Below are 27,859 nucleotides of genomic sequence, written 5' to 3' on the forward strand. Positions count from 1 at the left end.
GGAAGAGCAAATAAACCACCCAAAGCTTTTTGAGGCCTTTCCCAGCCCTCTCCACACACACTTCTATTTTTCTGTTTCACTTTCCATTACAGGCTCCTTTTCCCTTGGCTTTGCTTGCTGGTTAAATCAACGAGTAAAAATCCACATTGATTTGGGCTTGTTTTATAAGTACAATTCAGTGCATTTCTCAAAAACCATAGCCACCTACCATATCTAACTTGTCTACCTCGTCCAGTGGGAATTGTTTCCTTCGTGGTTTAATCTTTAAGCTTCTAAATGGACTGAAAATAAGGAGTGCCCCCAATTACAGGTGTTTGTTTCACTTAACTGTCTTCCAAGTGGATAAAATTGTTAATTGTTCTCATTCCTAGCCACACATGTGACTCAAATTTGTCTTTGTTTTGTGCTGAGTGGCTTAGTCATTTACAGACCACTCAGCTTTGTTATAGAACATTTTATACCTTTACCCATAATACCTTATGATTGTCAAATAGAAGAAAGTCGTATCAGAAGATATATTTATTTTTATTAAACATAGACCTTTACTGTTTTTATGTGCAATTGACTTTGAAGCTTAATTGATGGAGTTCTATCCCTATTTGGTCTCAAACTCAGGAACTCAAAAATGCAGATTTTTCCTTATAATTTTAAAAACAACATTCTTTAATTTTTGTGAAATCTAAAAGATGCAATGAGTAGCAAATTTTATTTTCTTCACACTTGTGGAAGGCAACTTCGTACAATCAAAAACCTGAATTACAATCTTGAAGTTTCAAACTTTTTGTTTGCTATCTTCAGGTATGAATGCTTATTTGATATTTATTATATTTCATGTATTGATGTTTATTTTCTTCTTGTCCTATAGCATCTGAGATATCTAGACCTATACACACACTCTTACACATACACACATACAATTCCGTTTCTCTTTCTCACACTCTCTCACATACACACTCTCTCTCCTTCTCCCACTTACTCTTTCTTCTCCCCTTCCCTCATTCTCTCTGTCACATGCACACATCCTCTCCCTCTTTCCATCCCTCCCTCCCTCTTTCCATCCCTCCCTCCCTCTCACATACACACACCCTTCCTCCTCCCTTCTCTCTTTCATACAGACTCACACACACACTCAGAATTTTTACTTTGTTATATGAACTTCAGTCTGACACATCACTACTGCTTTTGCCATTCATCTGTTACAGTCTTTCTGCACACGTTCTTGAGAAATCAGAATTCTGGGCTTTTAAAAACAACTTTAACCTGCTTCTTTTGCACCTAATTGGTACTCTTTAACCTCAACACAAAAATTTTTTGATCACAGATATGTTAATGGATGATAATGCCTTTAAATAGCCCTTTATGCTATTATGCATTTCTTTTAGAAGAAATAAAAATTCGCTGCCGCATTATTATATGTTTCCATTGCTAAAACTAGTTGATATATAGAAGCAATTGTTGTTAGTTGCTACATAGAAACTATTGTTATAGTTCTTTTTTAGTCACTACATATTCTCAAAACCTGCCATACTCCCTTTTCAAGTAATATCAGAGATCATTCCTGATAAGTCTAATACTAGAAATGTATAAGTAGAAGAAGAATTTCAGCTCTATTAAGATGATCTATGAGTGCCATATTGATTAGTTTCTTTCTTTAAGAAAAAAAAAGAGTCTTAACTTTTTATTTCCTTTCCAAAAATAATTCCTTTTTAAATTTCTCCTTGTTAAACAATTCTTTTTGTTCATAGAATAAGAAGAAACCTATTGGGTCATCTTTTTTTTAAGCCCAAATATGTAACCAAACTAAATTCAGCGTGAAGTTTAATTTACTTATTGCTAGTTTGAATAAACATTGAAAAGTTTATCAGAGTATTTAGATACTGTTATTTAATTTAGCATTTTATGAAATCTGAAACTGCTTTTGGACTCATTGATTTACCAGTCCAAATGGGTTGAGTTTCATATGTGAACCAATTTGTTTACCAGCAATAGATACTAGTGAATACAGGGGGCATCATATGAACACTTGTGGTCGCTTTTGAACAGTAAGTTTAATTCTTATATTTTTTGTGAGAGAACGTCAGGTCCAGCCATGCTGGAGATTGCAAACTAACAGCACAGACACAGTACCAGTGGTTAGTCTGTTGCCTTTTCCATTTCCTCGAATGAACCTGGCTGTCCTGCAAGAAACAAATAGCAGGTGACAGGACACTCTGAACAACCTCAGAAAGGCTACCCAGAATTCCCTCTAAGTTAGTATTTCCTCAGCACCAGAGGCAAACCAGAATATTGGGAAGTGACAGTAATAACTAAAGATCAACAACAAAAATGAGAATTCTCAATTCTTGTGGTTTGTAGAGAGGATGTGGAAGGTTGAACTTCACTGGCATAAGCCAGTAGAACTTAGTCATTCACCCAGGAGAGAACACTGTTTATAGTAAAGAATGTGTGACTTCTTAGATGGTGCTCTTCAGCATCGCTTTTGATGTTACTTGCTTTTATTGCAGTCCCAGAACCCCAGACTCTACTGCCATCACAGTCAACAATAGGTAATAAAGCTTTTTTAAATGACTGAAAACAAATATCTTTAACACTCTCCATGTTCAACTTTGGGGTTTTTGTTTTTTTGTTTTTTTCTTCTCCAGATGAAGTTTCGCTCTTGTTTTGTTGCCCAGGCTGGAGTGCAGTGGCGTGATCTCAGCTTACTGCAACCTCTGCCTCCCAGGTTCAAGCAATTCTCCTGCCTCAGCCTCCCAAGTGGCTGGGATTACAGGCCTGAGCCACTATACCCGGCTAATTTTTTATATTTTTAGTAGAGATGGGGGTTTTGCCATGTTGGCCAGGCTGGTCTCGAACTCCTGACCTCAGATGATCTACCCAGCTCAGCCTCTCAAAGTGCTGGGACTACAGGCATGAGCCACCGTGCCCAGCCTAATATTTCTTAATTTTCCTTCAGATCTTTTTCCAGCCATTTTTGCCCGGAGATATACTCTCAGCCTGTGCTTGACTTAGCAGTGGTTCTGAGACACTCGTGAAAGCAATGCTAATTTTAATTTGATACATTCTTTATTCTCCTTCAATTACATTTGAGGAATATGCCCTGAACTTGTTCTAACCTGTTTATTGCCAGGGAGGACCCTGAATTTCATAGGACGTATTTATGTTTTCTCTTTTGGAGGTGTTTTTCTTACTGTCAGAACTCTAACTTTTGCAGATTTTCTTGAAAAGTGCCACGGTCTTTCCAGATCTAAATACCCTGATGTGTCACTAGGAAATCCACTCAAAGAGAGAAATAAAAAACCAACCCCAATCTTTATAGCTTCCTTTTCTTCAAAAGAGAGAGAAAAAAAAAAAAAAAGTGTTCTGGTGCCATCTTAGCCAATTACCCATATTTTCCTTCATAACATGAACTGCTGGTTACTTTATTACAGTCACATATTCCAAATGAGAATCATGCCTTTTTGTTCCATTTCTCTTTCCAAACTTAACTGACTGGCTACATTTTTTTGTTCGCTTTGTCGAAAACACAGGAATTTATTGAAGTGGAAAAGAAACTTCGTATGTGGATAAAAGTTTCACCATTTATATTTGCTCAACCTAGTAATTAAAAATTAAGCATATTCCATGTTTTAAATACATGTCATTTTTCCTTTGATCTTGATTCTTGGTGATTTTTTCACATTGTCTTAGGACCTGAAACACTGGAAACCAAACCTTCAACAACAACAACATTAGGTAATAGAGTTACTGAGTGGGTGACCTTCGTTTCCTCTTTTCCTGACTGCTGGTATCTGAGTTGACAGACTCACATTAATGAATTAATACGTTAATGTCCATTTGTGTGTGTGAGTGCGCTGTTCTTCAGAAAAAAAGTAAATCCTATAGATATCGTTTATAAACTCTCATTTTTTAAAAGTTGCCTTTCTTGAAATAATGACTGAATTCAAAGCCTTCTGCATATATTGTTGATTTGTGGATTTGTTGATTTGTGGATATTTTAAATGAAAAATTTCTCCATTTACATCTTAGGCCAAATTTTAATTTTTATCCCAAATGGCTTTATAAAAGCAACCTTTCTCATGTTCCTATTGAACGTATGCCTTCAATATTTTTGAGTGACTATCTTCTCTAAGCTGTACAAAGTTTTGAGATTTTCCATCTCAAAATGAAAGAACAGAGAGATCTCTTGGACATTAATTACTAATCTTTGACAAAAAATTATTCAAGACCTCATTTAACTATGTAAATAATGATAGAAATTTGCAAAACAGATGGAAACATGTCCACAGTAAATCAAAGGGTTTAAATGTCCTTCTAAGATGGATGTAATATTTATCATCAGTTTGTAAATCCACCCTTCTTGTATTAACTTGCTAATTTTCTTTTCTTCAGCACCACGAAAGACCAAAAGACCAGGTCGTCGCCCCCGCCCCCGTCCCCGCCCTAAAACCACACCTAGTCCAGAAGTGCCCAAGTCCAAACCGGGTAAATGTGATATTCGGGTTCCAATTAACATAGAAAGTGGAATATGGCAGCTTCTGGTTTGATATCAGCTACTTGAGCAGCTGGGCTTTAGTGAACCAGTGGAATTGACTTTTATGACTGAGCATCTGTACTCACTTTCTATATTCATTTTATAGATGTAATATTTCATATAATATGTTTATATTCGCAGTCATGCTTATTAGGTACGCACAGCAGAAAACTGGCCCATTAAGTGAATTATTAAAGTAAGGCACTTTGAAATCTTATGATATACATTCATGGCAGATGAGGTGTGGGAAAGCAAGAAGGAGAAAGGAAAATGGGAAATGTAAAAGGGAAAATCACATTCAGAAAAAATGCATCATTTAGATAGAGTGTCCCAGTTTGAGGCATAATGTCTCCCTCCTCAAGGTGCCACTTCTTGAAATATTTCATGTTTTTGGTGTTTGCTTCTGTAGCTCTGGAACCTGCCACGATACAGCCGGAGCCCTTGGTGCCCACAACTGGTAATTCTACTCCCTCCACCCCAGCTGCTTTCACGGGTTGTAGCTTTTGCTTTCTCCACTCTCCATTACAGGCATGACTGCAGTTCCACCACCTCATCACAATTTCATCCCATGCTTTTCCTCACCTCTCCTGTCTGGGTCTGAAGATCCTAAAGATAGGAGAGTTCTAAAACAATCCAGTGTGCTCATTTAGGGAAGGTCTGTGGTCTTGGACACAACTTCCTGGTTCTCTGCTGACCTTCTGTCTGCCCTGTATGTTTCGTGGGGTTGAGAAAACCGTCAACTCTTTCTCAGACAGGGACCTCTGTGCTCATCCTGAACTGAACAAATAGCACAATGTTACTCCAGTGCCATGGTCAGCATTTCGTTGCTTTGCTGATTCAACTTCTAAGACTTTCTTCTTTTTAAAAAGCTGCATGAAAAAAGGCTTCTTCGGCTTTTCTGTTTCTTTGAAAAATGTTTTTGAGTAGGTTTGGATCACTAGAGGCACGAAGATCCTTCTTGATTGGAGTCCAGTGTAAAACTAGTGATGGTCTTTGGAAGTTGACAGCATTGAAAGGCCCAGGCTGGTTTTACTGTTTTTAGTACTAAAACTGTTTGATTATAATCATTTCGTTATAGTTTCAAAATCTATCATGGCTTTCCTTTGGAAAATCCCAGACATCGGCAGCCATGTAACATTATTTCTCATGTGTAATTTCAAATGTTTATGGATTACTTCCAGATCGCCTCCTAAGAAATCAGATTTCTACCTTACTGTTTGTATACTGAAGAAAACCTTTTGATCAAAGACGTGGAACTAATATACTTTGTCTATTTTGAAATTATTTGTATAGAAAAAACGTCTTATGACAGTCCTCGTTACTTTTGCTCAAAAACACAGTTTGAGCATTTAGTGATTATTTTTCCTTTCTGAAAAAACTAATTATGCTAGCGTGTAGTTAAAATAGACACCCTTTTCACCTTTCCCACACCCCAGAAATTTTTATAGATTCATTGAATTTGTAATGTCTTTGTTCTGCATACTTGTCCTTAATTTTGACAGTCACAGCCATGACCCATTTTGCTAATTGTAGTACCTTTTTCTTTAGCCTCAAAACCATCTGAGAGACCTAAAACCACACCCAGACCAGATGCACCTCAAATTCAGCCTGGTAATCATTACTTTCAATGCCTTGATCTTATAAATAGGAAAACAATGTGTAAGTAACATTAATCTTCACATTCACAGCTCAGCTGTAACACTAATTATGGCACTCTAATTTTCTTCAGGTTCAAAACCACCAAAACAATTACTTCCTAAACCCCAAACCACAGCAGAACCAGACATGCCACCAACTAAATCCGGTAAACACAATTTCCAGTGCTTTAGCTTAACAGGATTTTCTTTGGAAACATCGCTGAAAATGTTTACAATCTGTCATATCATATAAATCATAGAAACCCAAATACCATAATTTTGTTCATTATCTTCTCCAAGTAGCCACACTGATGTTTTAAGTGCTAAATGAACAAGTCAATATGTAGGAAATTAGTAAATTTTATACCTGATTGACTGGCATTTCATTTTCTTAAAGCTTTTTTAGGCCTATTTTCTGAATTTGTAATGAACAGAAGCCTGAGTTTTCTGTATCTGAAACATTTTTGAAGGTGATTTTAGTAAGCAGTGTTAATACACACGGAAGGCTGACACTGTTCTTCATTTATAGGCACAACTCAAAAGAAGACTTGCTAATCAGGGATTAGCTTCCTCGAAAATACTCTATTGACATTTTATTTTATTCTGTTCATTTATTTAGAGATGGAGTCTCACTCTGTCACACAGGTTGGAGTGCAGTGGTACAACCGGCTCACTGAAACCTCTGCCTCCCAGCTTCAAGCGATTCTCCTGCCTAAGCCTCCTCAGTAGCTGGGACTACAGGCGCCTGCCACCACACCCGGCTAATTTTTGTATTTTTAGTAGAGATGGGGTTTCACCATGTTAGCCAGGCTGGTCTCGAACTCCTGACCTCAGGTGATCCACCCGCCTCGGCCTCCCAAAGTGCTGGGATTACAGGCATGAGCCAACGTGCCCGGCCAACATTTAAACAGTAACTATTAACTGAGTAATTTCCTACCATATAAGAAGATATTTATATTACAGTTCTCAGAATCCAACTGTTTTGAAGTTGAAAGTTTCTCCCAAGATTCCAATTAGTATAAAATTTTAATTTGCTAAGAAGCATCTCACATGATAAATTAACCTATCAAGAAGGCAATTTGTATTAACTTAGAATGAACTAGGCTCTCTGTCCTCTGAATTAAACACCAGTGAGCACCCAAAAGTTTAGATTTCCTTGCTTTTGTTACTTATATCTGTTTATTTTTTATGATGCAGTCTCTGAGCCTGTTGCATTTGAAACGGAAGCTCCCTCGATGACCATAGGTAATGATGCTTTCTTCCTTCTTGGACAATGTTTCTCTGAACTTGCCCCTCTCATCTCTTTTTTCATTAGCTACAGTATGCACAATTGTCATTCACCATTTTTTTTCGTTTTTAAAGATTGTTTACTATTTTCAGCAGGGGCCTTTTTAACATCATTAGGCATGCTTCCATCTGCTGCTCAGCTTGTAACACATAATTGTTATTCTTTCTACAATCACCTTCAAAGACATTCAGATTGCTTGGGTTACAGTCACTCTGTCTATATTCATTCTTCAAACCAGAAAATTTTTTGAAACCTCTGCTTCTGTGTGGGTGCAATTTATGGATGTGGGAGGGGAGCAATGAAAAAGCTGGCTGGAGTTTGTCCTCAATGTGTTTATAAGGAGCTCGTGATGGTACATAACTGTCTCTTTCTCGCAAAAGTCCCTTCTTCCTGTTCCACATTATTCATATGCAAATTGATCTTTCTGTTGCTAAATTCATCTTGTGATGCAAAATTCCAAACAAAATAAGGATTCTCTGTTTTGTTTGAAGGCAATTAGTTATAAACATTGTTGCCATCCTGTTGTCCTGGCTTCCTCCATCTCTTCTGTTATATATGCCTTTGGTTCTGAAGATGCTCTCAGCGGTGGCGTAAACCAACTTTCTGCTATGATGTCTTGAGCAGTAAGGGAAAGTCAGCCTCTCTATAAATGCCTAAAGAGTTTTTTGAGGATGAGATGTTTGAATGTTACATTTAGCCTTCTGGGTTTAGTGGAAGATAAATGGAGATGCTAATACCAGAGAGTTACAATTCTTGATTAATTTTATATCTATGTATAATCAATTTCAGAATGTTATAGAAATCCTTTTTATCTAGACATAAAAGTTGTATCATTACCTTTTAGACCTTTTTCTTAATTATCTCTGTTTTCTACTTGAATAATTATCTCCTAATTAGCCATTTGAAATAAATGAGTAAGGAGGCAGAGTAAGAAGCAATATCACATTTATCACAAATAAAAGGTACAAGACTTTTGCACAACTCTCACAGATCTCCAGTAAATTGAGAAGATTTTTCTAATTCTCCTCACAACTACCACTCTCAAAGCAAATTAATAATGGTGGTGAAAACTTTTTAAATACCAATGGAAGCTTTGATAAATTTTTAGAGTACTTTAAAATCGTATATTGGACAACTAAGATTTTCTTGGGTCCAGGTTTTTTATGTTGTTGGAATCAGATAATGAAATACAGAAAAATATTTTTCGTTGCCCTTATAGGGATGCAAAGGGTATGGATATTTTGTGAAATAAATGGATATGATAGTATGGCTAGTTAGGGGAAAACAAATAGTATTTTCCCAGAGTTCAGAAATGCATTTAAAACATTAAAGGGTTAAGAAGATTCATTTTCAAACTAATTTTCTTTTTCTATATTTCTTAATCTCCATTGTTTATTGTATTGCTTTTGGTTAGTTCCCACCACAGACATTGAGCCTGTAACTGTGAGAACTGAGGCTCCAGTGACAACATTAGGTAATGACCTCTTCTGTCTTTAAGTATGAGTTTTTTCTGCTCATTGTCTAGTCTATTCCATCACTATTTGGGCTAAGGGTTTTTCTTTCATAAGATTTTCTCATCATCCTCTTGTCATTGAACTATATTCTTCATTTTGAATGTATTGAAAGTGCTTAAAACAAGTTACTTGGTTATAAGCCCATACGCCACTAGTGAACAGCATCTGTGTCCCATTTTTCCCATATTATCCAGCTTTAATGCTTGACAGAGCCTGTGATTCTGCTCCAGTACTGTTCTATGTTAAAGCTGAATTTCAAATACAATTAGGAATGGCTGCCTGATAAATATCAATTATAATTCTGTGGGCATCTTACTTTCTGTTGTTTTAAGATATACAGAAAATTTTTATTATCTACCAACTATTTTAGAAAACGAAATGTGCTTATACTAATAACTTTTAATGGAATGTGGGTCTGAGCCAGGTAATTTCTCAGTACACTCTCCCAAAAGCAGGTGGGCCTGGGTCCCTCTCTGATGTGATGTCTACGTGCCTATGTCTGACTTCCCTTGGCTCTGGTGCCTCTTCTAAAATCCTATACCAGCAACTAATAATAAAGTTGCAGTTTATTTTTTTAAATTACATATATTCCATCTGTCTCAAAAGACCTGTCAGTAGACCAAAAATACATATTTTTGCATGTAGATGATCAGAAGAAAATGCTAAACCAAAGAGACAAATTTCTCAAGACTTAGGAAAACTTTAGAAAACCTAGAACCATGTGTAATCCTTTCTTTGGTTTCTGGAGTCATAAGGCTACAATAACCAGTTTCCTTTCTTTAGCTCCAAAAACATCGCAACGAACAAGAACACGTCGTCCACGTCCCAAACATAAAACCACGCCACGCCCAGAGACACCGCAGACCAAACTAGGTAAATAATATGTGGTTCCTTGTCCCTGTGGCATCCCATTGGACGTGGCATGGGGGTGGCAGTTTCACATGCCACCTTATAACCCACTTGACCCTTGGGGTGAAGGCCCAAGTGATGGAAAGCAGCTGCTACCACAGTGCTCTGGCGATACCTGTGACTTCTCACTGATTGTGTGAGGACCTCCTTGGTGCCTGCATATTTTATTTGCAACCAATGCTATCATGGTAAAGTTCACTTTTCAAGAGAATGATGGCCTGCGTATTTTATTTGCTTCTCTGACATTCCATTACATTTTTCTCTTTGATTCCTCAGCTCAGCAAAAACTGACCTGATTAGGTGTCTAGTTAGCATATTTAGTTCAACCTGTCACACATTTTGAACATTTGCATCTGTGAGGAATATTTTCGAAAAAAACAAATGACTTACCTGAGTTAAAAGAAGCTGCTCTTGTGTGAGACTCTTCATAATAGATATACAGGAGTGTAAGGAAAAGCAAATATTTATTAAATTTTACCAACTGTTAAGCACATCGTTAATTCTTAGAGAAGCAAAACATCTGTGGGCTGATAAGTGTAATGTGAACCTTTAGGGAGAACTCCATTTCTACAAAAAATTCAAGAAAAATTAGCCAGGTACATGCACCTGTAGTCCTAACTACTTGGGTGACTGAGGTGGGAGGATCTCTTGAGCCCAGGAAGTGGAGACTGCAGTTGCTATAATTGCACCCTTGCACTCTAGCCCAGGCAGCAGAGCAAGAGCTCATCTTGTGGACCTTGAAATTTGTAGACCCTATAGATTTATTGGTGGATGGGTAGGAATCATATAAACAGAGGCAGGAAGGTGTCGTATGAGGGTGACATTGGAAGGATAGGAACTGTAAGTGCAACCTGATTGTAAGAAAGGCAAAGTTCTTTTGGTTGGACAGTAATGCTGCTTTTGACGGGTCTACAAAGAGCACTTCGAATGCCTGACTTCGATGATTGGGTTTGAGCCAATTGGCTCCAGCATGCTCTCCTAACCTAGGGGTCAGGCCTTTTCTGTGCTGATAACAGAGAGATGCACTAAGTTTGATGGACTGAATGACCCCCTATATCTGGCTCTTTGTATGCCTTTGTTTGAATAGAAGTCTTGGTCTTTTTCTAAGGTGCACGCTCAACAAAGAGCATTATCTATTTTAATCACTCATTACTGTATCTGCTTAAACATATCAGTAATTACATCATCACGAACTAGGGCTTTGTTTTTCAGTTTATAGTGTAACTATACTTTCACATTAGTTTTTCCTAATTTTTAAACATAACATTATTAGATATTGTAAGATTTTTCTAAGCAGGGTTTTCTACTGTATTATCAGATAATATAAAAATAAGAAAAACTGGTAGCTAACCATGTTACAGATGCTGAGGTTATATCTGTTTCATAAAAGCAAATAAATACGTACCCTCACTTGAGAACTTCAAAATGTTTGCTTTGTGGCTATAGAACCAATGCTATAATGGTAAAGTTCACTTTTCAAGAGAATGGTGGCTTTTCTCGTGTGTTTAACATTTATTTCTGTTTAAAATTGCTTTTGATCATTTCTTGCTACAGACTTTGGACCTATTACTCCTGGGACATCTTCAGGTAATGACTCTCTATGTCCTTCAGCAAGTGCTTTTTCTTACTTATTGTCAGATTTTGCTATGGTGCTGTATAGGCAATGGTACCATCTTTTGTTGTCATCTCATTACAGTATTCATCTTAAAATATGGAAAGCTTTCTTTTTAACAGAAATATGCAAGGACTTAATTCAAGACAGCTATCTGCTCCATAGCCCAGTTTGAAATTTTGTCACATCTGAGTCTCTGAACTATACTCTTAGAGCCAAGATCCAACTACAATTCCCCATATATTCCTTATTTAGAGCAGCAACACAGTATCAAATGATGATATTATGCAGTTTCTTTATGCACCTTTCTGTTTTTCAAGTTCTATATAATTTTTTTTGCTTTATTGATGTTCCTGTGAATTTTATATACTTAGTCTAGTAAATTACCGAGTGGAAAATTTGCCCCAGTTATCTTAAATTATAAGTGAATAGTGTAGGGTTGGTTAGAACCTTTCTCACACCATTCAGAGTTAAGCAGTGATTTGGATTAGGGACACTTTCGAGAAAATAATGATAGTTTCTAATGTTTCTTTCTTAAACATAATTATATGTATAATTCTTATCTCTGAAGAACTTTCAATTATCAAAGAAAACCTATTAACAATCTGAGGGAGAAAATTTCAAACCAAAGTGACAAAGTTCTCTCAACTCAAACTCTAACAAGTATTTTAAAACTTAGAGTTATGTCATCCTATTCACAGTGAATGGAGCCATCAGCACCATATTAATCCTAAATTTTCTTCCTTCAGCTCCAACAACAACAAAAAGAACCCGTCGTCCACATCCCAAACCTAAAACCACGCCCCATCCAGAAGTACCTCAGACTAAACTGGGTAAATATGTAGTTTCTGTTTTATAGAATCCAAGCAGTCTACCACGATTGGGACTGTAAGTTCTATGTACACATAATCTATTGTGTCATGCCCTATGTATCTCTTCAGAGTAAAAGCTACTGGTTAGTGAGGAGAACATGAATAGCTTAGCACTTCTTGCTTCCTTTGTAGGGATCTTCTCTGTTGATGATTATTTACTCTTGCTCTTTTATTTCATTCCTGTCTTCAAGATAAAGCTGCTCAGTATTGAGCCAGTGCACAATCATTTAAATCAACTACTTTTATTAAGTCCCTTCTAATTCCCCAAAGCCATATTAGTCCATACATCAGAAGTGGGAAGAATGTTTTCTTTCCCAGTTTACACTGTAGTTGTAAACAAAAGTTCTTCATGCAAAACCAGTTAGAAACGAATATGAGGCAGCATGTTTATGCAAATATAATTTCTTGTATGGTATAAATGCCACCTCCTAGAAGCATGGCAAATATTTAGAGGAGGAAAATGTCCAGGATAATTAGAAACCAGCATAGAAACTGGATGAGTAGAGGGATGAGGGAACAGAGGCTGTTAAGCAGGGAATGTGTTGAAGCTGGCTCACCAGACAGGGGATAACTCGTTGATACCCTCCTGTTCAGTGATGAATTAAAGGGGGCTGGGATGTCTGCTCTTGGGGGGCTGTGATGTCTACTCAAGAGCTTAAATTTGATCTAGGGGGCTTCAATGATTCCTACTTCTGCACAGGATCATGCTTTTTCTGTTCTTAGAACTGAAGATACCCAGCCCAATGATACCAAAAACTGAGAGTTGGTTCTTCAGCTACTTAAGTACAGCTGTGTTTACTACAGACTTAGTCTCTTAATGAGTATAGTCTCAGCTTCCTTTTGGCTGTTAGTATGTGTGGTGCACAAACTCTAGGGCAACCTCCCAATGATTCCCTGCTCCTGGGGTTAACACCTTTATACAATCCATCCTCTCCCTTTCTCCCTCCCTGTCTGTCTCTCCCTCCCTGTCTCTCCCTTGTGCTAGCATGGCAGACACACTCCCAGCACATGCACCTATTCAACAGAGTGACACCCATCACCTTTGCCTTAGTTTATTGGTTAAAAAGTTGTCAGGGATCCAGCACATACTCAAGGGGAAGAGATGACAAAGATGTTAACACCAGAGATAGAAACCACTGGGGATCACCATAGGGACTCTCTGCTACACTGTGTTTGCTTTCAAATGTAAATGTTCTATCTGTCATTATTGATTACTGCTTATAATGAGTGCTCTTTGGTTTTTTGGCTTCCACGAAAGTGCTAGTCTTTACCATATCGTTTTCTAAGAAAATGGCTAACCAGATTTTCTAGTGTTCATTAGAATCAGATGGTTAACCAACAAGAAGATCTTACTGTTGACCTCAGTGAGATGCTCAGCAAAATCCAAAGGCTATTGCTGACTATCTTCTGAGTCAAATGAGTACCTGATTACAGTTTGGAGAAATATTCAAAGGAAAAAAAAATGCATCCACTTTCTTTTGAGTTACGATATTAAGAATTAATTTTGCAGCCTTAGAAATCTGATGTTTAGTGGTAAGATGAGTGTTCTGACATTTCATGCATTCACAAAATCTCTTTGGTTTCTTTTATTACTTTTGATCAGTTCCTGCCACAATCCTCGAACCAGTTCTTAGAACTGAGGCTCCAGGGACAACAGTAGGTAATGGCACGTTATGTCCATCAACATCTGCCTCTCCTGCTCATTTCCAACCTATTCATCACCATCATAACCACAGCTTCTCTCACTTCACAAGGCTTCTGTGTCATCCTCTATCATTCAATTACTTCTTAATATATGTAAGAGTATTAAAACAATTTCTTGTTGGTAAGATAGCCAAGCATGAACTTATAGTCGGTTTATATATCTGCAATGTGATGACTTTGAATTCCCCACATCTTGCTCCCACATAATATTTTAACCACATTCTTTGTTACTGAGTTTCAAATATAATCACTGGAGGCTGGGGGTGAAGGTGTCTGTCCCTGATCTAGGCTAAGTAAATCGGCATAGCTATTACGGTGTGACACAGTTCTCTTGCAGATCTAAATTTCTACATTTTTACTGTCTGCATGATAATGATTTTTTTTTTTTTTTTTTTTTGGCATTCGGGGTAAGGATGTGTTCTTGTTTCAGTAAAGAGTAAAATTTTCCCAAGTAAAGAGTAAAATATGCCCAAGGCTGGTAAATTTAAATTATAAGCACCATCACAAATATAAAATCACCCTATATCTGCCTTCATCATTGCCATAACTCAGCAAGGTTTTAGAACTTGTTTTTCATTCAGGAATCCCTGTGAGAAGCTCCTTGAAATATCATCAGTAAACTTATATTTCTATGTGGTTTTTGTTCTTCAGAAAAAGCTACATGATAAAAAGAGACAGCTTATTGAAATAGGGGCAAATATTTCAAACCCAGAAGAAACATTTCTTGGAAGTCAAGAAATTATAACAAATATAATCTTATCCACAGCTTCTGGAACCAAACACATTGTATTAACCTGAAGTTTTCTTCCTTTAGCTCCCAAAGTGCCTCAACGAACTCGTCGTCCACATCCCAAACCTAAAACCACACCGAGTCCCGAAGAGCTTCAGACTGAACTGGGTAAATTTGTAGGTCATGCTTGAGGAATCCTAGCAGCCCACCCCAGTGGGACGCAAAGAGAATGAAGTAGCCAGGCAGGGTCAGCAGCTAGTTCCATATCAGACCAGGCAAGGAGGAACAGGGCTGGGGAGATGATGTGGTAGCCAAATTCCTTATGCTTCTCTCTCAACGTCTATTTAATTCACTTCTCATTCAATTCTCTTCATCCCTTCAACGTTGAATGTATGATAAAGTGAAACAGCTAGAGAAGGAGCATATGTTCATGTAGGTGGGAGATTATTTCTTGGTAACTATAGGAGTCATGTAAGTCACAAATAAGGATCTAAGGCAGGAGTTGGCAAACATTTTCTAGACAGAGCCAGATAGTAAATTTCCTAGGCTTTCTGGGCCGTATAGTCCCTGTAGTATTTTCTTCCTCTTTTTTACAACCACTTAAAAACAGAAAAATCATTCTCAGGGGAAAATCATTCTGGGGGAAGAGTAATGGAGAAATTCAGAAAGGCAGGGAATGTATGGAAACAAGCCTGAGGAGGCAGTTTCTCTGACTGCCAGAGGCTGTCAGGCTTCTAGGTGTTGATGAGAACATTTCATTGAGGTGTCTGCAGCTAAGTGAGAAGGGGTCTTGAACGCTGGCCTGAGGAGTTTGGATTTTATGTAGGAATCATCTGCATCCCTGTGCAGTCGGGCTTTCTCTGGGTGTTGCCTAGCTGTATACCACAGACTGAGGGGCTGGCCCTCTTCTTGTCCTCTTAAGTACTCACATTGGACAAAGCTCGTGGTCTTGTTCCAAAGATGAGTTTTCAGCAAAATGTGTATGGTCTACTGTGCTCTATTAGTTAGGTTCAGATCACTAAAGAATGAGAAAAACTCCTGGGACACTTCACATGGACCATTATCTGAATTATCTGACTACAAAGTAAATGACCGTTCCTCCTAAGAGATGAATTGGTACTCAAGGACACAGGTGCCACTTTCTCTGGGCTCAGGAGGCTGATTGTGTTTGCTTTGTGCTCTGGACAGATACATCATGACCTGGTAAAAATTTTTTTGAATGTTCTGAGTTTTTATTGTTTTTTGCTTTTTTTTATTGGCCAGTTCCTGCTACAATCTTTGAACCAGTTTCTCCTATAAAAGAGGCTCCAGGGACAACATTCGGTAATGCTGCTTTCTGATCTTCAGCAAGTGCTTGTTCTGCTCACTGTCCAGCTTATTCCACTTTATATTGCCATTCAATTACATTTTTGATTTTGTAACGGTTGAACATGCATGAAACAAGTTGCCTCTTGCTCATAAGAGAGCTATGTCTGAATCTAGTTTGGGACCTTTCCTGCTCTATAACTTGAAATGTTTATCATATCATTTTGGTTTTGGCTTAACCAGAGTTCTCTATTAAGGGAGATTTCATATATTCTTGTGAGGTTCTGACCTGATCTATGCTAACCAGGCTGTAACACAGAAGTTTCTTTATACATCCCTTATACACCTCCCTCTTTATTTTTTTTTCCTTTTTTGGGGTTTATATTTTTGCTTTTTTATCCCATTTACAACCATTCCCAAACATCTACCTTTTTAATCTGCCTGTTATTTTTGTTATTTTGTTAATGTATGAGTACTATTTTTAGTGAATTATCTAACAGATAACGTGATCAAGGCTAGTAGATTTAAATAATAAACCCCATCCTTAGTATAAATTGAATTCCCCCCTAGTCTCCATCATAATCTGGATGATTTATAACCTTTTTAATCCAGGCAGGGCACTCTAGAATGTGATAAGCATATTAATCCTAAGTGTCTGAATTAATAGCTTTATTTAATCTGTCAAATTTGTTATTGAAGTATCTTAAATAACAGAAGATAAAGTATAGTAGGAGCAAAATTTTTGCATTAGAAAAATATATTTTCTGAAGCTCAGGAAAATCTACCAAGCTTTGGAAAAGCTAAAGATTTTTTTAAGCCTACAATGTGCAGAAGCATAAGATTTAAAATAACTAAAGTTTATCTTTTTCTATCTCCAAAAACCTCCCATTGAACGTATCACTCACAGCACAAACTTAATACCGCTCTGTGTATGGCTACTCTTGAGACTATACCAGATAAATATAGGGTCTTTGGTTTATGGAGCTTAGGAGCCTGTCACTGATAGAAATAATAGATTCACATACCCCTTAGTGAGGGAGTCCAGAGGGTTGTTACCCCCTGATGGTTGACAAGGAGCCAGTTTAGAAGAGACCGGCAGGATCTTCTGTTTTTGTAGTAGGAGACATGTTTTACTTCGCAGTCTGCAGGCTAATTAAACACAAAAACTTCCCACATGAAAAGCTTAGAGAATGAGAATAAGCCAGGGTGTTTTTGCAAATTAAAGATTTTTCTTGGGAATATAAATGTTAAGTGTTAGCCTTATTATAAGGTCTTAAAGTAAAAAATGAATTTGGGTGTCAACAGAGGCAGGAAAGAATTTGGGCCTTGAAGTCACATCACAATTTGCACAAATAGGAAGGTGAGAATGAACAAAGATGAAAAAATTGGATATAAATAGAGGCAACCAGAAGAGGCAGAGATCCTGCTTCTAGGGTCAGCCAAAACATTTTTGTTGGTAATTCTGCATTTGGATGACGCCGTGGAAAGTGGAAGGAGGGCTTGAATGTCTCACTCATTGAGCCTGACATTGTTCTCATGAGCATCAAAAATCTTTCTTCCACACTAGATCATGTTTTCCCTCTGCTAAGTGTGGACAGTGATTTACTGGATGCCACAGACTGAGTGGCCACCCCTTACCCAGCCACTGCAGTGCTATTGTTTGGACAGAAGTGAAAAGTTCTTTCCAAAGTGGAGTTCCCAGCAAGATCATCAGTCATTTTTAGTTATTTGTGTGATGACCATTTGGATATTTCATCAATTTTTCTGTAACCATAATTTGATAAACATATAGTACATGTTCTCTTCATCATCCACTAAAGTGCAAATTAGTTTTTCACGAGCTTCTTGAGAATTATTAGAAACTTATTTAAATAAATGCCTTAAAACCTCCTAAAGTCTTCCATATTATATGCAGATAAACACCATAACTAGAGGAATTCTTTGCCTCATGTAGTGCTAAAGAGAGACCAAAGATGATGACCATCTCATGAGATGGTGTACTTGGTATAGTTTGGCCAAGTATAGACCAAAAAAAAAAAAAAAAAAACACAATTTCCATTTGAAAAAGGGCTGCCATTACAAAGCAGTAGAGATTAGGGGGCTTAAATAACAGAAGTCTATTTCTCACAACTCTGGAGGTTGTAAGTCCAAGATCAATGTATCTATAAGCGTGGTTTCTCTTGAGGCCTCTCTCCTTGTCTTGCAGATGGCCGCCTTCTCACTGTATCCTCACACAGCCTTTTCTCTGTGTGTGCAGCTCATGTCTCTTTTTCGTATGCGTCCATCAGTTGTGTTGAAGTAGAGTCCCGCCCTTATGACCTCATTTAACCTGAATCATCCCTTTGAAGGCTTCACTATGAGGATTAGGGCTTCAACATTATGAATTTGGTGTGTTGGGGTTGGGGGGTGGAAATATAATTCAGTCCTAATGCCCTTCCCAGAAATGTTTAATTATCCCAGAGGCAGTGTTACACAAGCAAGATACATTTTGATGTGAATACTATAGCTCCCACACATTTTTTACAATCTCTTTTGTTTATTTTATTACTTCAGTTCCTGTTACAGACCTCGAACCTGTTACTTTTAGAACTGAGACTCCTGCAACAACCTTAGGTAACAACCCTGCCATTACCTGGCTGTTTGCCAAGTGCTTTTGCTGCTTGTTGTACAGTCCATTCAGTCTTCATCCCTATAACATAGCATGTCTTCCTCGATGAAACAGCAAACATCACTGCCTGTGACCATTCAACTATTTCTATCATCTGAAGAATACTGAAGCCTCCTAAAAACAAGTTTCATGTTGTTTTTATGAGAGCCAGGCATGAGCTTAACTCAAAATATTTACCTGCCATGTAGCACATTTGAAATTATCATATCATCTCATGCTTCATTTAACAGAGTTCTATATTAACATTGAGTTTAAAACAAATTGGGATCTATTTCTTATCTAAGCTGATTGGCAATAATGCCTACTCTTACTCTCCTTTGCACATCTGAGTTTCTAGATTAAAAAAAAAAAAAAAAAATGCCCAGTATGTTTCTTTCCTTATTGGTGCTTTAAGTAATGATATGTTTTATTACTAGTTTGACAATTAGGGAATTACTGAAGTCTGAAATCTTAAATTATAAACCTATTCCTTAATGTGACCCTAACTTCCTATCCTTTCTCATTGAATACTTTGCCCCAATCATTTTTTTTCCCAGTGAGGAAGTTCTGTAAGTTTCTCAGTACAAGTGCTAATCTTCGCTCCTTGGGTGAGCAACTTGACTGTATACATGAATTTGCCTGAAAAGTACCATCAATGATAAAATGACACATCGTTATAAAAGGAATGAAAAAGTAAAACTGAAAACAACTAAAGTTCCTGGAACTTTAGGAGATCTGACAAGTTTTGGAAAAACCTTTCCTCAGTATCCAGAATCTGAAGACCTAGAGTAACACAAGGCTTTTTCTTCCTTCAGCTACCAAAACATCAAAAAGAACCCGCCCTCCACGTCCCAGACCTAAAACTACACCGAGCCCTCAGGCACCTGAGACCAAACCCGGTAAATCTGTGATTCCTTGGTTTAAGGGTGATCCCTGGCAGCCTGTGGCAGTGGGGACTGAAGCAGTGCCAATGCTGAGCAGCAACAGGTCTTATTCTCCCTAAGCACAAGGGCATGAGGCATCATCAGTACCATCGCCTCTGCTCAGCTTTCAAGGAGAATAATGTGTGGCTGAGACCCAACTGGTGCCAGCATATCTTATTATTTCTATGTGAGACTTTTCTTTGAAACTACATGGTTAGTATATTTCTTACTGTCAAATTCCATTCACATCTTAAAAGTAGAACTTCTTTAGCAGAGCCAACATATTCAGTTCAAGTAAATGTAATTGTAAGTGCCTTGCATATTCCCATTCCCACATTGGCAACCATGGGTGATATGTCAGCTGTAGGAGAGTTATTTTACTGCAGAAGGAGTGGAGTTGAAGCTAAGCTTGCCTGACACAAACATAAAGTAATGATCTTTATGTTTTAGCTCAAAAGAAAAGATCGAGGTGGATTGGACTTGGACCTTGGGCCCACTGAGGATTTGGATGCATGGAGGGAAGAATGAACTAGAGCAGAAGGACCACATGTGTTGGGTCAGCTAGAAAGGCAGTCCAGTCTAGATGGATTCCTTCTAGATGGTCATGTATGACTGTTGATGATGGTGCATTTGGAAGGGTCATCAAGCCAGATGAAGAAGGATTTTGAGCGCCTGATTCAGAAGCTTTAGATTTGATACAGAGACATCAAAAGCTTTTGATTTCCCTTTATTCTGGGCTGACAGCAGACAGATGCTCTACCAGTTATTGCAGGTTGAGTGACCACCCTGTACTCTTAGTAAGTGTCATGGCTTGGACAGAGATCTCAAACTCTGTCTATAGATGAGTTCCTGGCAAGATGAACATAGTCCACTTCAATGATTAATTTTTTATATTGGTTTCAAACATATGAACTGTCTCTTTTATCCATGTTTACTTATACGTAATAAGTGCTCATGTTCAGAAGTACAGAGTAATTGTATCTTTTACGATAATTTCTAAGTATATGTGAGATAAATGCATTAAAATATTTTCCAGTGCAGTTTTCATATTAATTCATTAGTTAAAAACCTAATAGAATTTCATGTTGACTTCTTTAAGCTTCTCAACATAGTTCAAAAGCTAAGCCTGGGACTCCCCGTGCCTATAGTTTGGCCAAATCATCAATGAACAAACACGCATTCTTCCCCTCAGTTAAGAAGTTAATTTTTTTCTTTGTTTCTACGGAAGAATTGACATACTAGTAAAATTTGTTTGCATGTGAGTATTCTGACTTCTCATATGTTTAAAAATCTCTTTGATTTACATGTTGTTTTGGTCAGTTCCTGCTACAGTCCTAGAACCTGTCACTCTTAGACCTGAGGCCTCAACAACATTAGGTAATGTTGATACACAGTGTTTTCGACAAGCTGCTTTTGCTTATTGTCAAACCTAGATCTTCAATTTGTTTCATGTGACAACAGTGTCATTCTTGATGGCCATTCAACTCTTCTTAAAATTATGAAGACTCTTAACTGTTGCTTTTAAGAGAAGCAGTTATGCATGAATCTACAGGAAGACATTTATTTGCCATATGGCCTGCTTGAATTGTCATGTTATTCTGTGTTTTGTTTAAACAGTGTTTGTGATAAAGCTGTGTTTCAAACATGTTAGTGGGTTTCTAACTCCTACCTGAGTTAAGCTATTAACTCTTAAGAGTTAAGCTATTAACTCTTATAAAGCAAAGAGGACCCATTTTGCACCTAAATTTCTACCCTTTTTTCTATTTGCATAGAAATTTATTGTTTTGTCTCTAGTAAGATCACAATATATTCAGATTTTAATAGCTCTATAGAATATGTGCCAAAAATTAAAAGACTAAGTTGTAAATCTCAGATTTAGTGGAACTGTCCTTCATTATCTGTTAAAATTTGGCAATAGTACTTAACCTTTTTGGTACCCAGTAAAGCTACCCTATGAGATTTTCATTAAAATTTCTAATCTTTATTTCTCAAATTAAAAAGTGTTTTTTGTCTTAAGGAACTTTCTATGATAAAAGATCTATAAGGAGGAATGTATGTGACAAAAATCTCAAACTAAAAGGCAAACACCTATCAAGCAGTAGAAAGTAATGTTTTTTACCCCGCACAGCTTCTAGAATCATAGATAGTGTAGTTATGTAGTAACCCAAGAACTTCTTCCTTCAGCTTCCAAAACATCACAACGGACACGTCGTCCACGTCTCAGAACAAAAACCACACCACGTCCTGAAGTACCTGAATCCAAACCAGGTAAACCATGTGTTCCTGGTTTAAAGAGTCCCTGCAGCCTAAGCCAGCATGGTCTTAAGAGTAATCCCAGTGGTTGGGAGTAACCAATAGGCCCCTGTGAGAGGGAAACTACAACTCATGGTCAGCGGCAGATCCCACTGTGAAACTGTAAGAGAAACACTGTTAGGAGATCTGTGAAGCAACTGAATGCCTCATGCTTCCTTTGTGCAGTCTGCTCTGGCACTGTGCATTTTATTAACTTCCATTTATCTCTTAAAAATAAAACTTCTTTAGAAAATTAGACATATTCAGCTCAAGTCAACAAACATTAAGTGCCTTAGATATCCTCCCAATCATATTAGCACATTTGGGGTATACATCAGATGTCAGAGATGCATTTTGATCCTCAAACCTGTGAGACAGTTGAGAACAGAAGCCTTTCCTTTGTAAATAAAGTAAAAGATGGTATGGGGCAGTATCTGTGCAAATATGAGACTGGTTTTGGAGTGCTATCAACAAGATATGCTTAGTGTGTAAATATTTGGAGAAGGGAAATATAGATTAAGAAGAAATGGAGCCTTGAAATCACCAAGACACAGGGATGAGTAGAAGGGTGGGAAGAATAAAATCAGAAGGAAGAGACACAAGTAGAGACCAACCAGAGGAGACAGTCTAACTGGACAATTGATAAAAAGATGTCTTACTTTGCTGGGCACAGTGGCTAACACCTGTAATCCTAGCACTTTGGGAGGCCGAGGTGGGTGGATCATGAGGTCAGGAGTTCAAGACCAGCCTGGCCAAGATGGTGAAACCCTGTCTCTACTAAAAATACAACAGTTAGCTGGGCATGGTGGTGGGTGCCTGTAATCCTAGCTACTCAGGAGGCTGAGGCAGAGAATTGCTTGAACCCCAGGAGGTGGAGGTTGCAATGAGCTGAGATCACGTCACTGCACTCCAGCCTGGGTAACAGAGCAAAACTCCATCTCAAAAAAAAAAAAAAAAAAAAAAAAAAAAGCCTTCAAGATGACAGGCAAATCCCTTCTGAATCTCACTAGGACCATGGATACCCATGGCAGAGATGCCTAGGTCCCTGATGGAGCAGTTGGGATTTGATCTGGTAGACATCAGCAAGCTGTTCTTTCCACATGAGGGCATGTTCTCTCTTTGCTCAGAATGGAGGTATATCCTACTCAATTCATCATGCTAAGACCTCTGTCTCTTTCCAAAGATGAATTCCTAGCAATACCTACATAGTCCATTTTGGATTATTAATTAGATAACCAGAATGAGGAATAAGGAAATAGGTACCTGACTTAGGTACCTGTCTTAGGTATCAAATTTCTGGAAATAAACTGCCTACTTTTTTAGTTTTAAAGGTTGCCATATAATTCTATAGGCTGTATTATACTAGTAAGACTCATTTTTGAAGAAAAGTTTTGAGTTTACATTCATTTAAAATAATCATTTGGTTAATTTTAATGCTTTTGGTCAGTTCCTACTGCAGAGCTCAAACCTGTTACACTCAGAACTGAGACTTGGGTGACAACACAAGGTAATAGCACGTTGCAGTCCTCATTAAGTGTCCTTCCTTCTCATCGTCAAACCCATTCCATCATCATAGCCGCAGATTCTTATGCTTTTTAAGACTACATCATCATTCTCTGTTGTCATTCCATCATATTCTTCATCCTAAAGGTATTGAAAATACTGACTCTTAAATCACCCTTTGTTTTTAAAAGAGCCATGCATGAACCTAACTCAGGCTATCTTTTGGGTATGTAACCATCTGAAATTATTTTGTCATCCAGTGTGTTTTTTTAACCAACTTTTTTGTTAAAGGTGACTTTAAAATGCAGTTTTCTTGATTCTAACATTATTGTGGTACCAAAGAGTTTCTTTATGAATCTAAAGTTCTACTTACTCACTTATTTTTGCTATCTATGTGATATTCTCTGATTGACATTTTTGTTAATTATGTGGTCTTATTTTAGTAATTGTGAAAGAACTTACAACTGACTACCAGCACTGTGATATTTTAGCAGTGACTCTTAACCTTTTTATTTGATGAGTCCTATTGACTATTGTTCACTTCTTAAATTAGCAATTTCATTTTAGAATGTGACACTTTCTCCCAAAAAACTTTCTTCAATTGTAAAAGGAGACATACTATTATGATAATAGTAAATGTTTCTAATTAAAAAGTTTAAAAGACATATTTCCTGAAATATGAGAAAATCTAGTAAGTTTTAAGAGATCTCAAACCATGTGTCATGCTACTCATAGCTTCTGAACTACGGACTCTGTAGTAACTGAAGGTTTTCTTTCTTCAGCTCCTAAAACATCACAACGAACTCGTCGTCCACGTCCCAAAACTAAAACCACACCAAGTCCTGAGGTTCCTCAGACCAAACCGGGTAAATTCGGGTTTCTGGTTAAAGTAGCTCATCCTAGCAGTTCTCGGGAATTTATAATGGATGCCAACGATGGGAGTGATGGCCCGTGTGAGCACCATGTGGGTGAAGGCACAAAATCATCTGCTGCTGCTCCCCCTGTTGAGTTAGCAAAGGAGAACACAATTGGGATAGATCTGTGTGGCAGGTGAATTCCTTGCACTTTCTGCATACAGGTTTGTCTCTTACTATGTATCTTATTTACTTTTTTTTTTTTTTTTTTTTTTTTTTTTTTTGGAGACAGAGTCTTACTCTGTTGCCCAGGCTGGAGTGCAATGACACAATCTCAGCTCACTGCAATCTCTGCCTCCCAGTTCAAGTGATTCTCCTGCCTCAGCCTCCTGAGTAGCTGGGATTACAGGCGTGCACCACCACGCCCGGCTAATTTTTGTATTTTTAGTAGAGACAGGTTTCACCATGTTGGTCAGACCGTCCCCAAACTCCTGACCACATGTTCTGCTTGCCTCAGCCTCCCAAAGTGCTGGGATTACAGGCGTAAGCCACCACACCCGGCCTCTTATTTACTACTTTTTATTTCATTCAATTGTCCTCATAAAGACAAAATGCCTTAAATAGAACTTGCATTTTTATTTCTAGAAAAATATTTAAGTGCCTTCTGTCTTCCCACAGCCACATCAACAACTGTGAGGCTATCACAGGAGGAGGAAGCTTGTTTTTCACATCTTACTCTGTAGTATAGTCAAGGTCAAAACCTGTCCCAAAGATTGAAGCAAGAGAGTGTACCTGGGCAAATTGAACTTGTTTTGAGGGGTGCTGTTCACATCTATAAGCTTAGAAAAAGAAAATGTTATGAAGAATAAATAATTGGAAAGAAGTTGGGTCTTAAAATCTTAGAGATGAAGAGAGTCAGAAAGACAGGAGGGGTAGAGGCAAGTCAGAGGGCACAGGCTTCCAGAAACACACAGGATTCTGCTTCTAAGTAGTGATGACAGCTGCATTTGGAAGGGTTTATAAGAGCAGCTGAAGAAAGTCCTTGAAGATATGACTCGAAAGTCTGCATCTGACCCAAGTAGCATCATCCATCTAGGGTCCCGCATTTTTATGATGGGAGTAGAGAGCTACTCTGCGTGTTTGTCCCTTATCCTGATTTGTTGAGTGCCTTTACTGCAAAAGAAATCTCCCTAAGATTCACTTTGCTTTATTCTTTGCTGTGTCTTCTCTCAAACAGGCTGTTGACTATATTCTTGCTCATTTAGACACATTATTAAAGCTTCCACAAACATGCCAACAGTTACTAGGACAGTTAGATAAGTATATATTTGGCAAAATGCCTGAATAAGCTTCTAAGGAAGTCTTCTAGTTGGAATTAAGTACTCAGACACCTAGGAGAATATTATGTGGGCTTTACTGAGATGTGTGCCAAATTGTGTAGGCTGTGACTAAGTGCCTCTTAAAAAATTGTTTATCTGGCTATAAGATGGCCAAGTCTTCAAATAACAAGTATCAAATTTCAGAAAATTTCTTAAAATTGCTATATACTGATTGAAGCAGTATTATACTGGAAAGATATAATTTACTGGCTTTTCACAAGTGTTTATTTCATTGCTTTTAATTAGTTCCTGTTACAGATCTTGAACCTGTTACTCTCAGAACTGAAGCTCCAAAAACCATGGGTAATGAGAATGTGTGTCCTTCAAATAGTGCTCTTCCTGCTTATTGTCATACCACTGTAGTCAGTTTCTTCTACATCGTAAGACCATTCTGTCATTCTTTGTCATCATTCCATTATAGTCTTTATCTTGAAATTATGCTAGACTCCATGTCAAATTATCAGTTGAATTTGAGAGAACTGTGCATGAACTAATATCAGGACATCAAACTGCTTTTAACTGTTCAACGTTATGTCATGCGATCATGTCCATTTGTTTCGACAGCATTGACCATTTTAAGCTGCATTTCAAACACGAATCTCCAGCTATCCCTTATTTATGCTGCTTATTCCTCATCAATTATAGGGAAGCACAGTGTTTCTTTGCTTATATTGTTTTTTATTATATTAGGATCTGTGTAACATTTATTTTTTTGTTTCAAGGAATGATGTTTATAGTAAATTCTCAAATTGTAAAATGTACCTAAGTCTTGAAAGTTTTAATGATAGGCTTCCATAATAGGATAGACTGACTCTTTATTCATCTCTATTAAGGTTTAACAGTTTCTTAACTTTTACTGAATCAAGGAATACTTTGAGATTTTGATGAGCACAGTTTATTAATTACATGGTGTTCTTTATGCTTTCATACATATGAACTCTTTATTGTACCCGTAGTTATTTAAACAGTAGATAACAAGACATTTATCCCAACTTCTATAGAAGTGCAAATAGACTGATAAATGCCTTTTTCAAAAGTAAAGTTAGAAAAGCATATATTATGCAAATGCGTAAAAAGCTTGTCCAACAATCTTCCACTAATATGTAGCAAGAATCAGATAATCAAACATCTAGGAGAATGTCTTGTTGACCACATAGTGATATTAAACTGAGTGCAATGCTATCTTGCAAGTCTATCTTACGAGACTAATGAGTGCCTGACCATGGTTTGGCTAAATCTGCAAAAAACAAGTCTTACTTTTCTCTCAGTTCTGAAGCTTAAAAATTGACGTGTGAAATTAATATTCAAGTTAAATCTCTTTGCTTTATTTTATTATTTTTGTCTAGTTGTTACTACAGTCCTTGAACCTGACACTTTTAGAACCAAGGTTCCAGAAACAACATTAGGTAATGATATTCTGTATTCCTGAATAATTTTTCCCTGCTTATTTTCAAATCCGTTCCATCATTATCATAATCACATTGTCATCAGCTTTGTAGGACTATCTTGTCATCCTCTGCTGTCCTTCAACTTTATATTGTCCTTCAACTTTATATTAGAGTATTAGTGATCCTTAGAAGTTACCTATTATTTTCAAAAGCTATGCATGGACCTAGTTCAGAGTCTACCATGTAATCTTATTTGAATTTGTATCATCTGCTTTTGTCTAAACAGCATTCATGTCTAAAGCTAAATTTCAAACACAGTTGCTGGTGGCTATATCTTATCTAAACTGACTAAACTCTAACAGTTCTTATGGTATCGTGGATTCTTTGGCATACTCAAAAGATTTAGTGTGAGCCTAAGATTCTATCATCCAGAGTTTGGCTCTAGTGTTTTTGAAGTTAAAGATGTATGAGTCTCTTCACTTTTCAACTTGATTTTATACATAAGTTTCCTGTCTCAAGAATCTTTCAGTGATTAAAAAATTAACAAAATAGAAAATATTTTAATCTTAAAAGACATATGACTTAAATCTCAAGGAAATATGACGTACCTTTAAAAACCTAAAGTTTGTCTCCAAAGCCACCTGCACTAGAGTAATCCAAAGTTTCTTCCTTCAGCTCCTAAAACACAACGGACACGTCGTCCCCATCCCAGACCCAAAACTACATCAAGTCCTGAAGTACCTCAGAACAAATCGGGTAAATGTATGAATC

The 27,859-nt window shown here is 37.4% G+C and overlaps 1 protein-coding gene across 50 annotated transcripts in view; it reads left to right on the forward strand.

Annotated features, from left to right (window-relative positions):
• ABI3BP (ABI family member 3 binding protein) overlaps nt 1–27,859 on the forward strand; it is a 244,211-nt gene that overhangs the window by 148,830 nt on the left and 67,522 nt on the right. For 19 of the 50 annotated variants that reach the window (XM_005548290.4, XM_045385365.2, XM_065539257.1 and 16 more), the window contains 23 exons: nt 2,505–2,546; nt 3,688–3,732; nt 4,390–4,482; nt 4,941–4,988; nt 6,080–6,142; nt 6,261–6,335; nt 7,366–7,413; nt 8,871–8,930; nt 9,754–9,843; nt 11,434–11,466; nt 12,241–12,324; nt 13,967–14,023; nt 14,882–14,965; nt 16,061–16,120; nt 18,656–18,715; nt 19,565–19,648; nt 20,993–21,049; nt 21,857–21,940; nt 23,412–23,471; nt 24,250–24,333; nt 25,947–26,003; nt 27,047–27,106; nt 27,764–27,844. The exons of 4 other annotated variants lie outside the window; for them this stretch is intronic. In XM_005548290.4, the coding sequence (XP_005548347.3) occupies nt 2,505–2,546; nt 3,688–3,732; nt 4,390–4,482; nt 4,941–4,988; nt 6,080–6,142; nt 6,261–6,335; nt 7,366–7,413; nt 8,871–8,930; nt 9,754–9,843; nt 11,434–11,466; nt 12,241–12,324; nt 13,967–14,023; nt 14,882–14,965; nt 16,061–16,120; nt 18,656–18,715; nt 19,565–19,648; nt 20,993–21,049; nt 21,857–21,940; nt 23,412–23,471; nt 24,250–24,333; nt 25,947–26,003; nt 27,047–27,106; nt 27,764–27,844 (1,509 nt within the window). The remainder of the gene's footprint in view (nt 1–2,504; nt 2,547–3,687; nt 3,733–4,389; nt 4,483–4,940; nt 4,989–6,079; nt 6,143–6,260; nt 6,336–7,365; nt 7,414–8,870; nt 8,931–9,753; nt 9,844–11,433; nt 11,467–12,240; nt 12,325–13,966; nt 14,024–14,881; nt 14,966–16,060; nt 16,121–18,655; nt 18,716–19,564; nt 19,649–20,992; nt 21,050–21,856; nt 21,941–23,411; nt 23,472–24,249; nt 24,334–25,946; nt 26,004–27,046; nt 27,107–27,763; nt 27,845–27,859) is intronic. 27 more of the 50 variants (XM_005548279.4, XM_074033572.1, XM_074033575.1 and 24 more) reach the window with 18 other exon arrangements.

This window comes from Macaca fascicularis, chromosome 2 (genome assembly GCF_037993035.2).
Source record: "Macaca fascicularis isolate 582-1 chromosome 2, T2T-MFA8v1.1".
NCBI classification, from domain to species: Eukaryota; Metazoa; Chordata; class Mammalia; order Primates; family Cercopithecidae; genus Macaca; species Macaca fascicularis.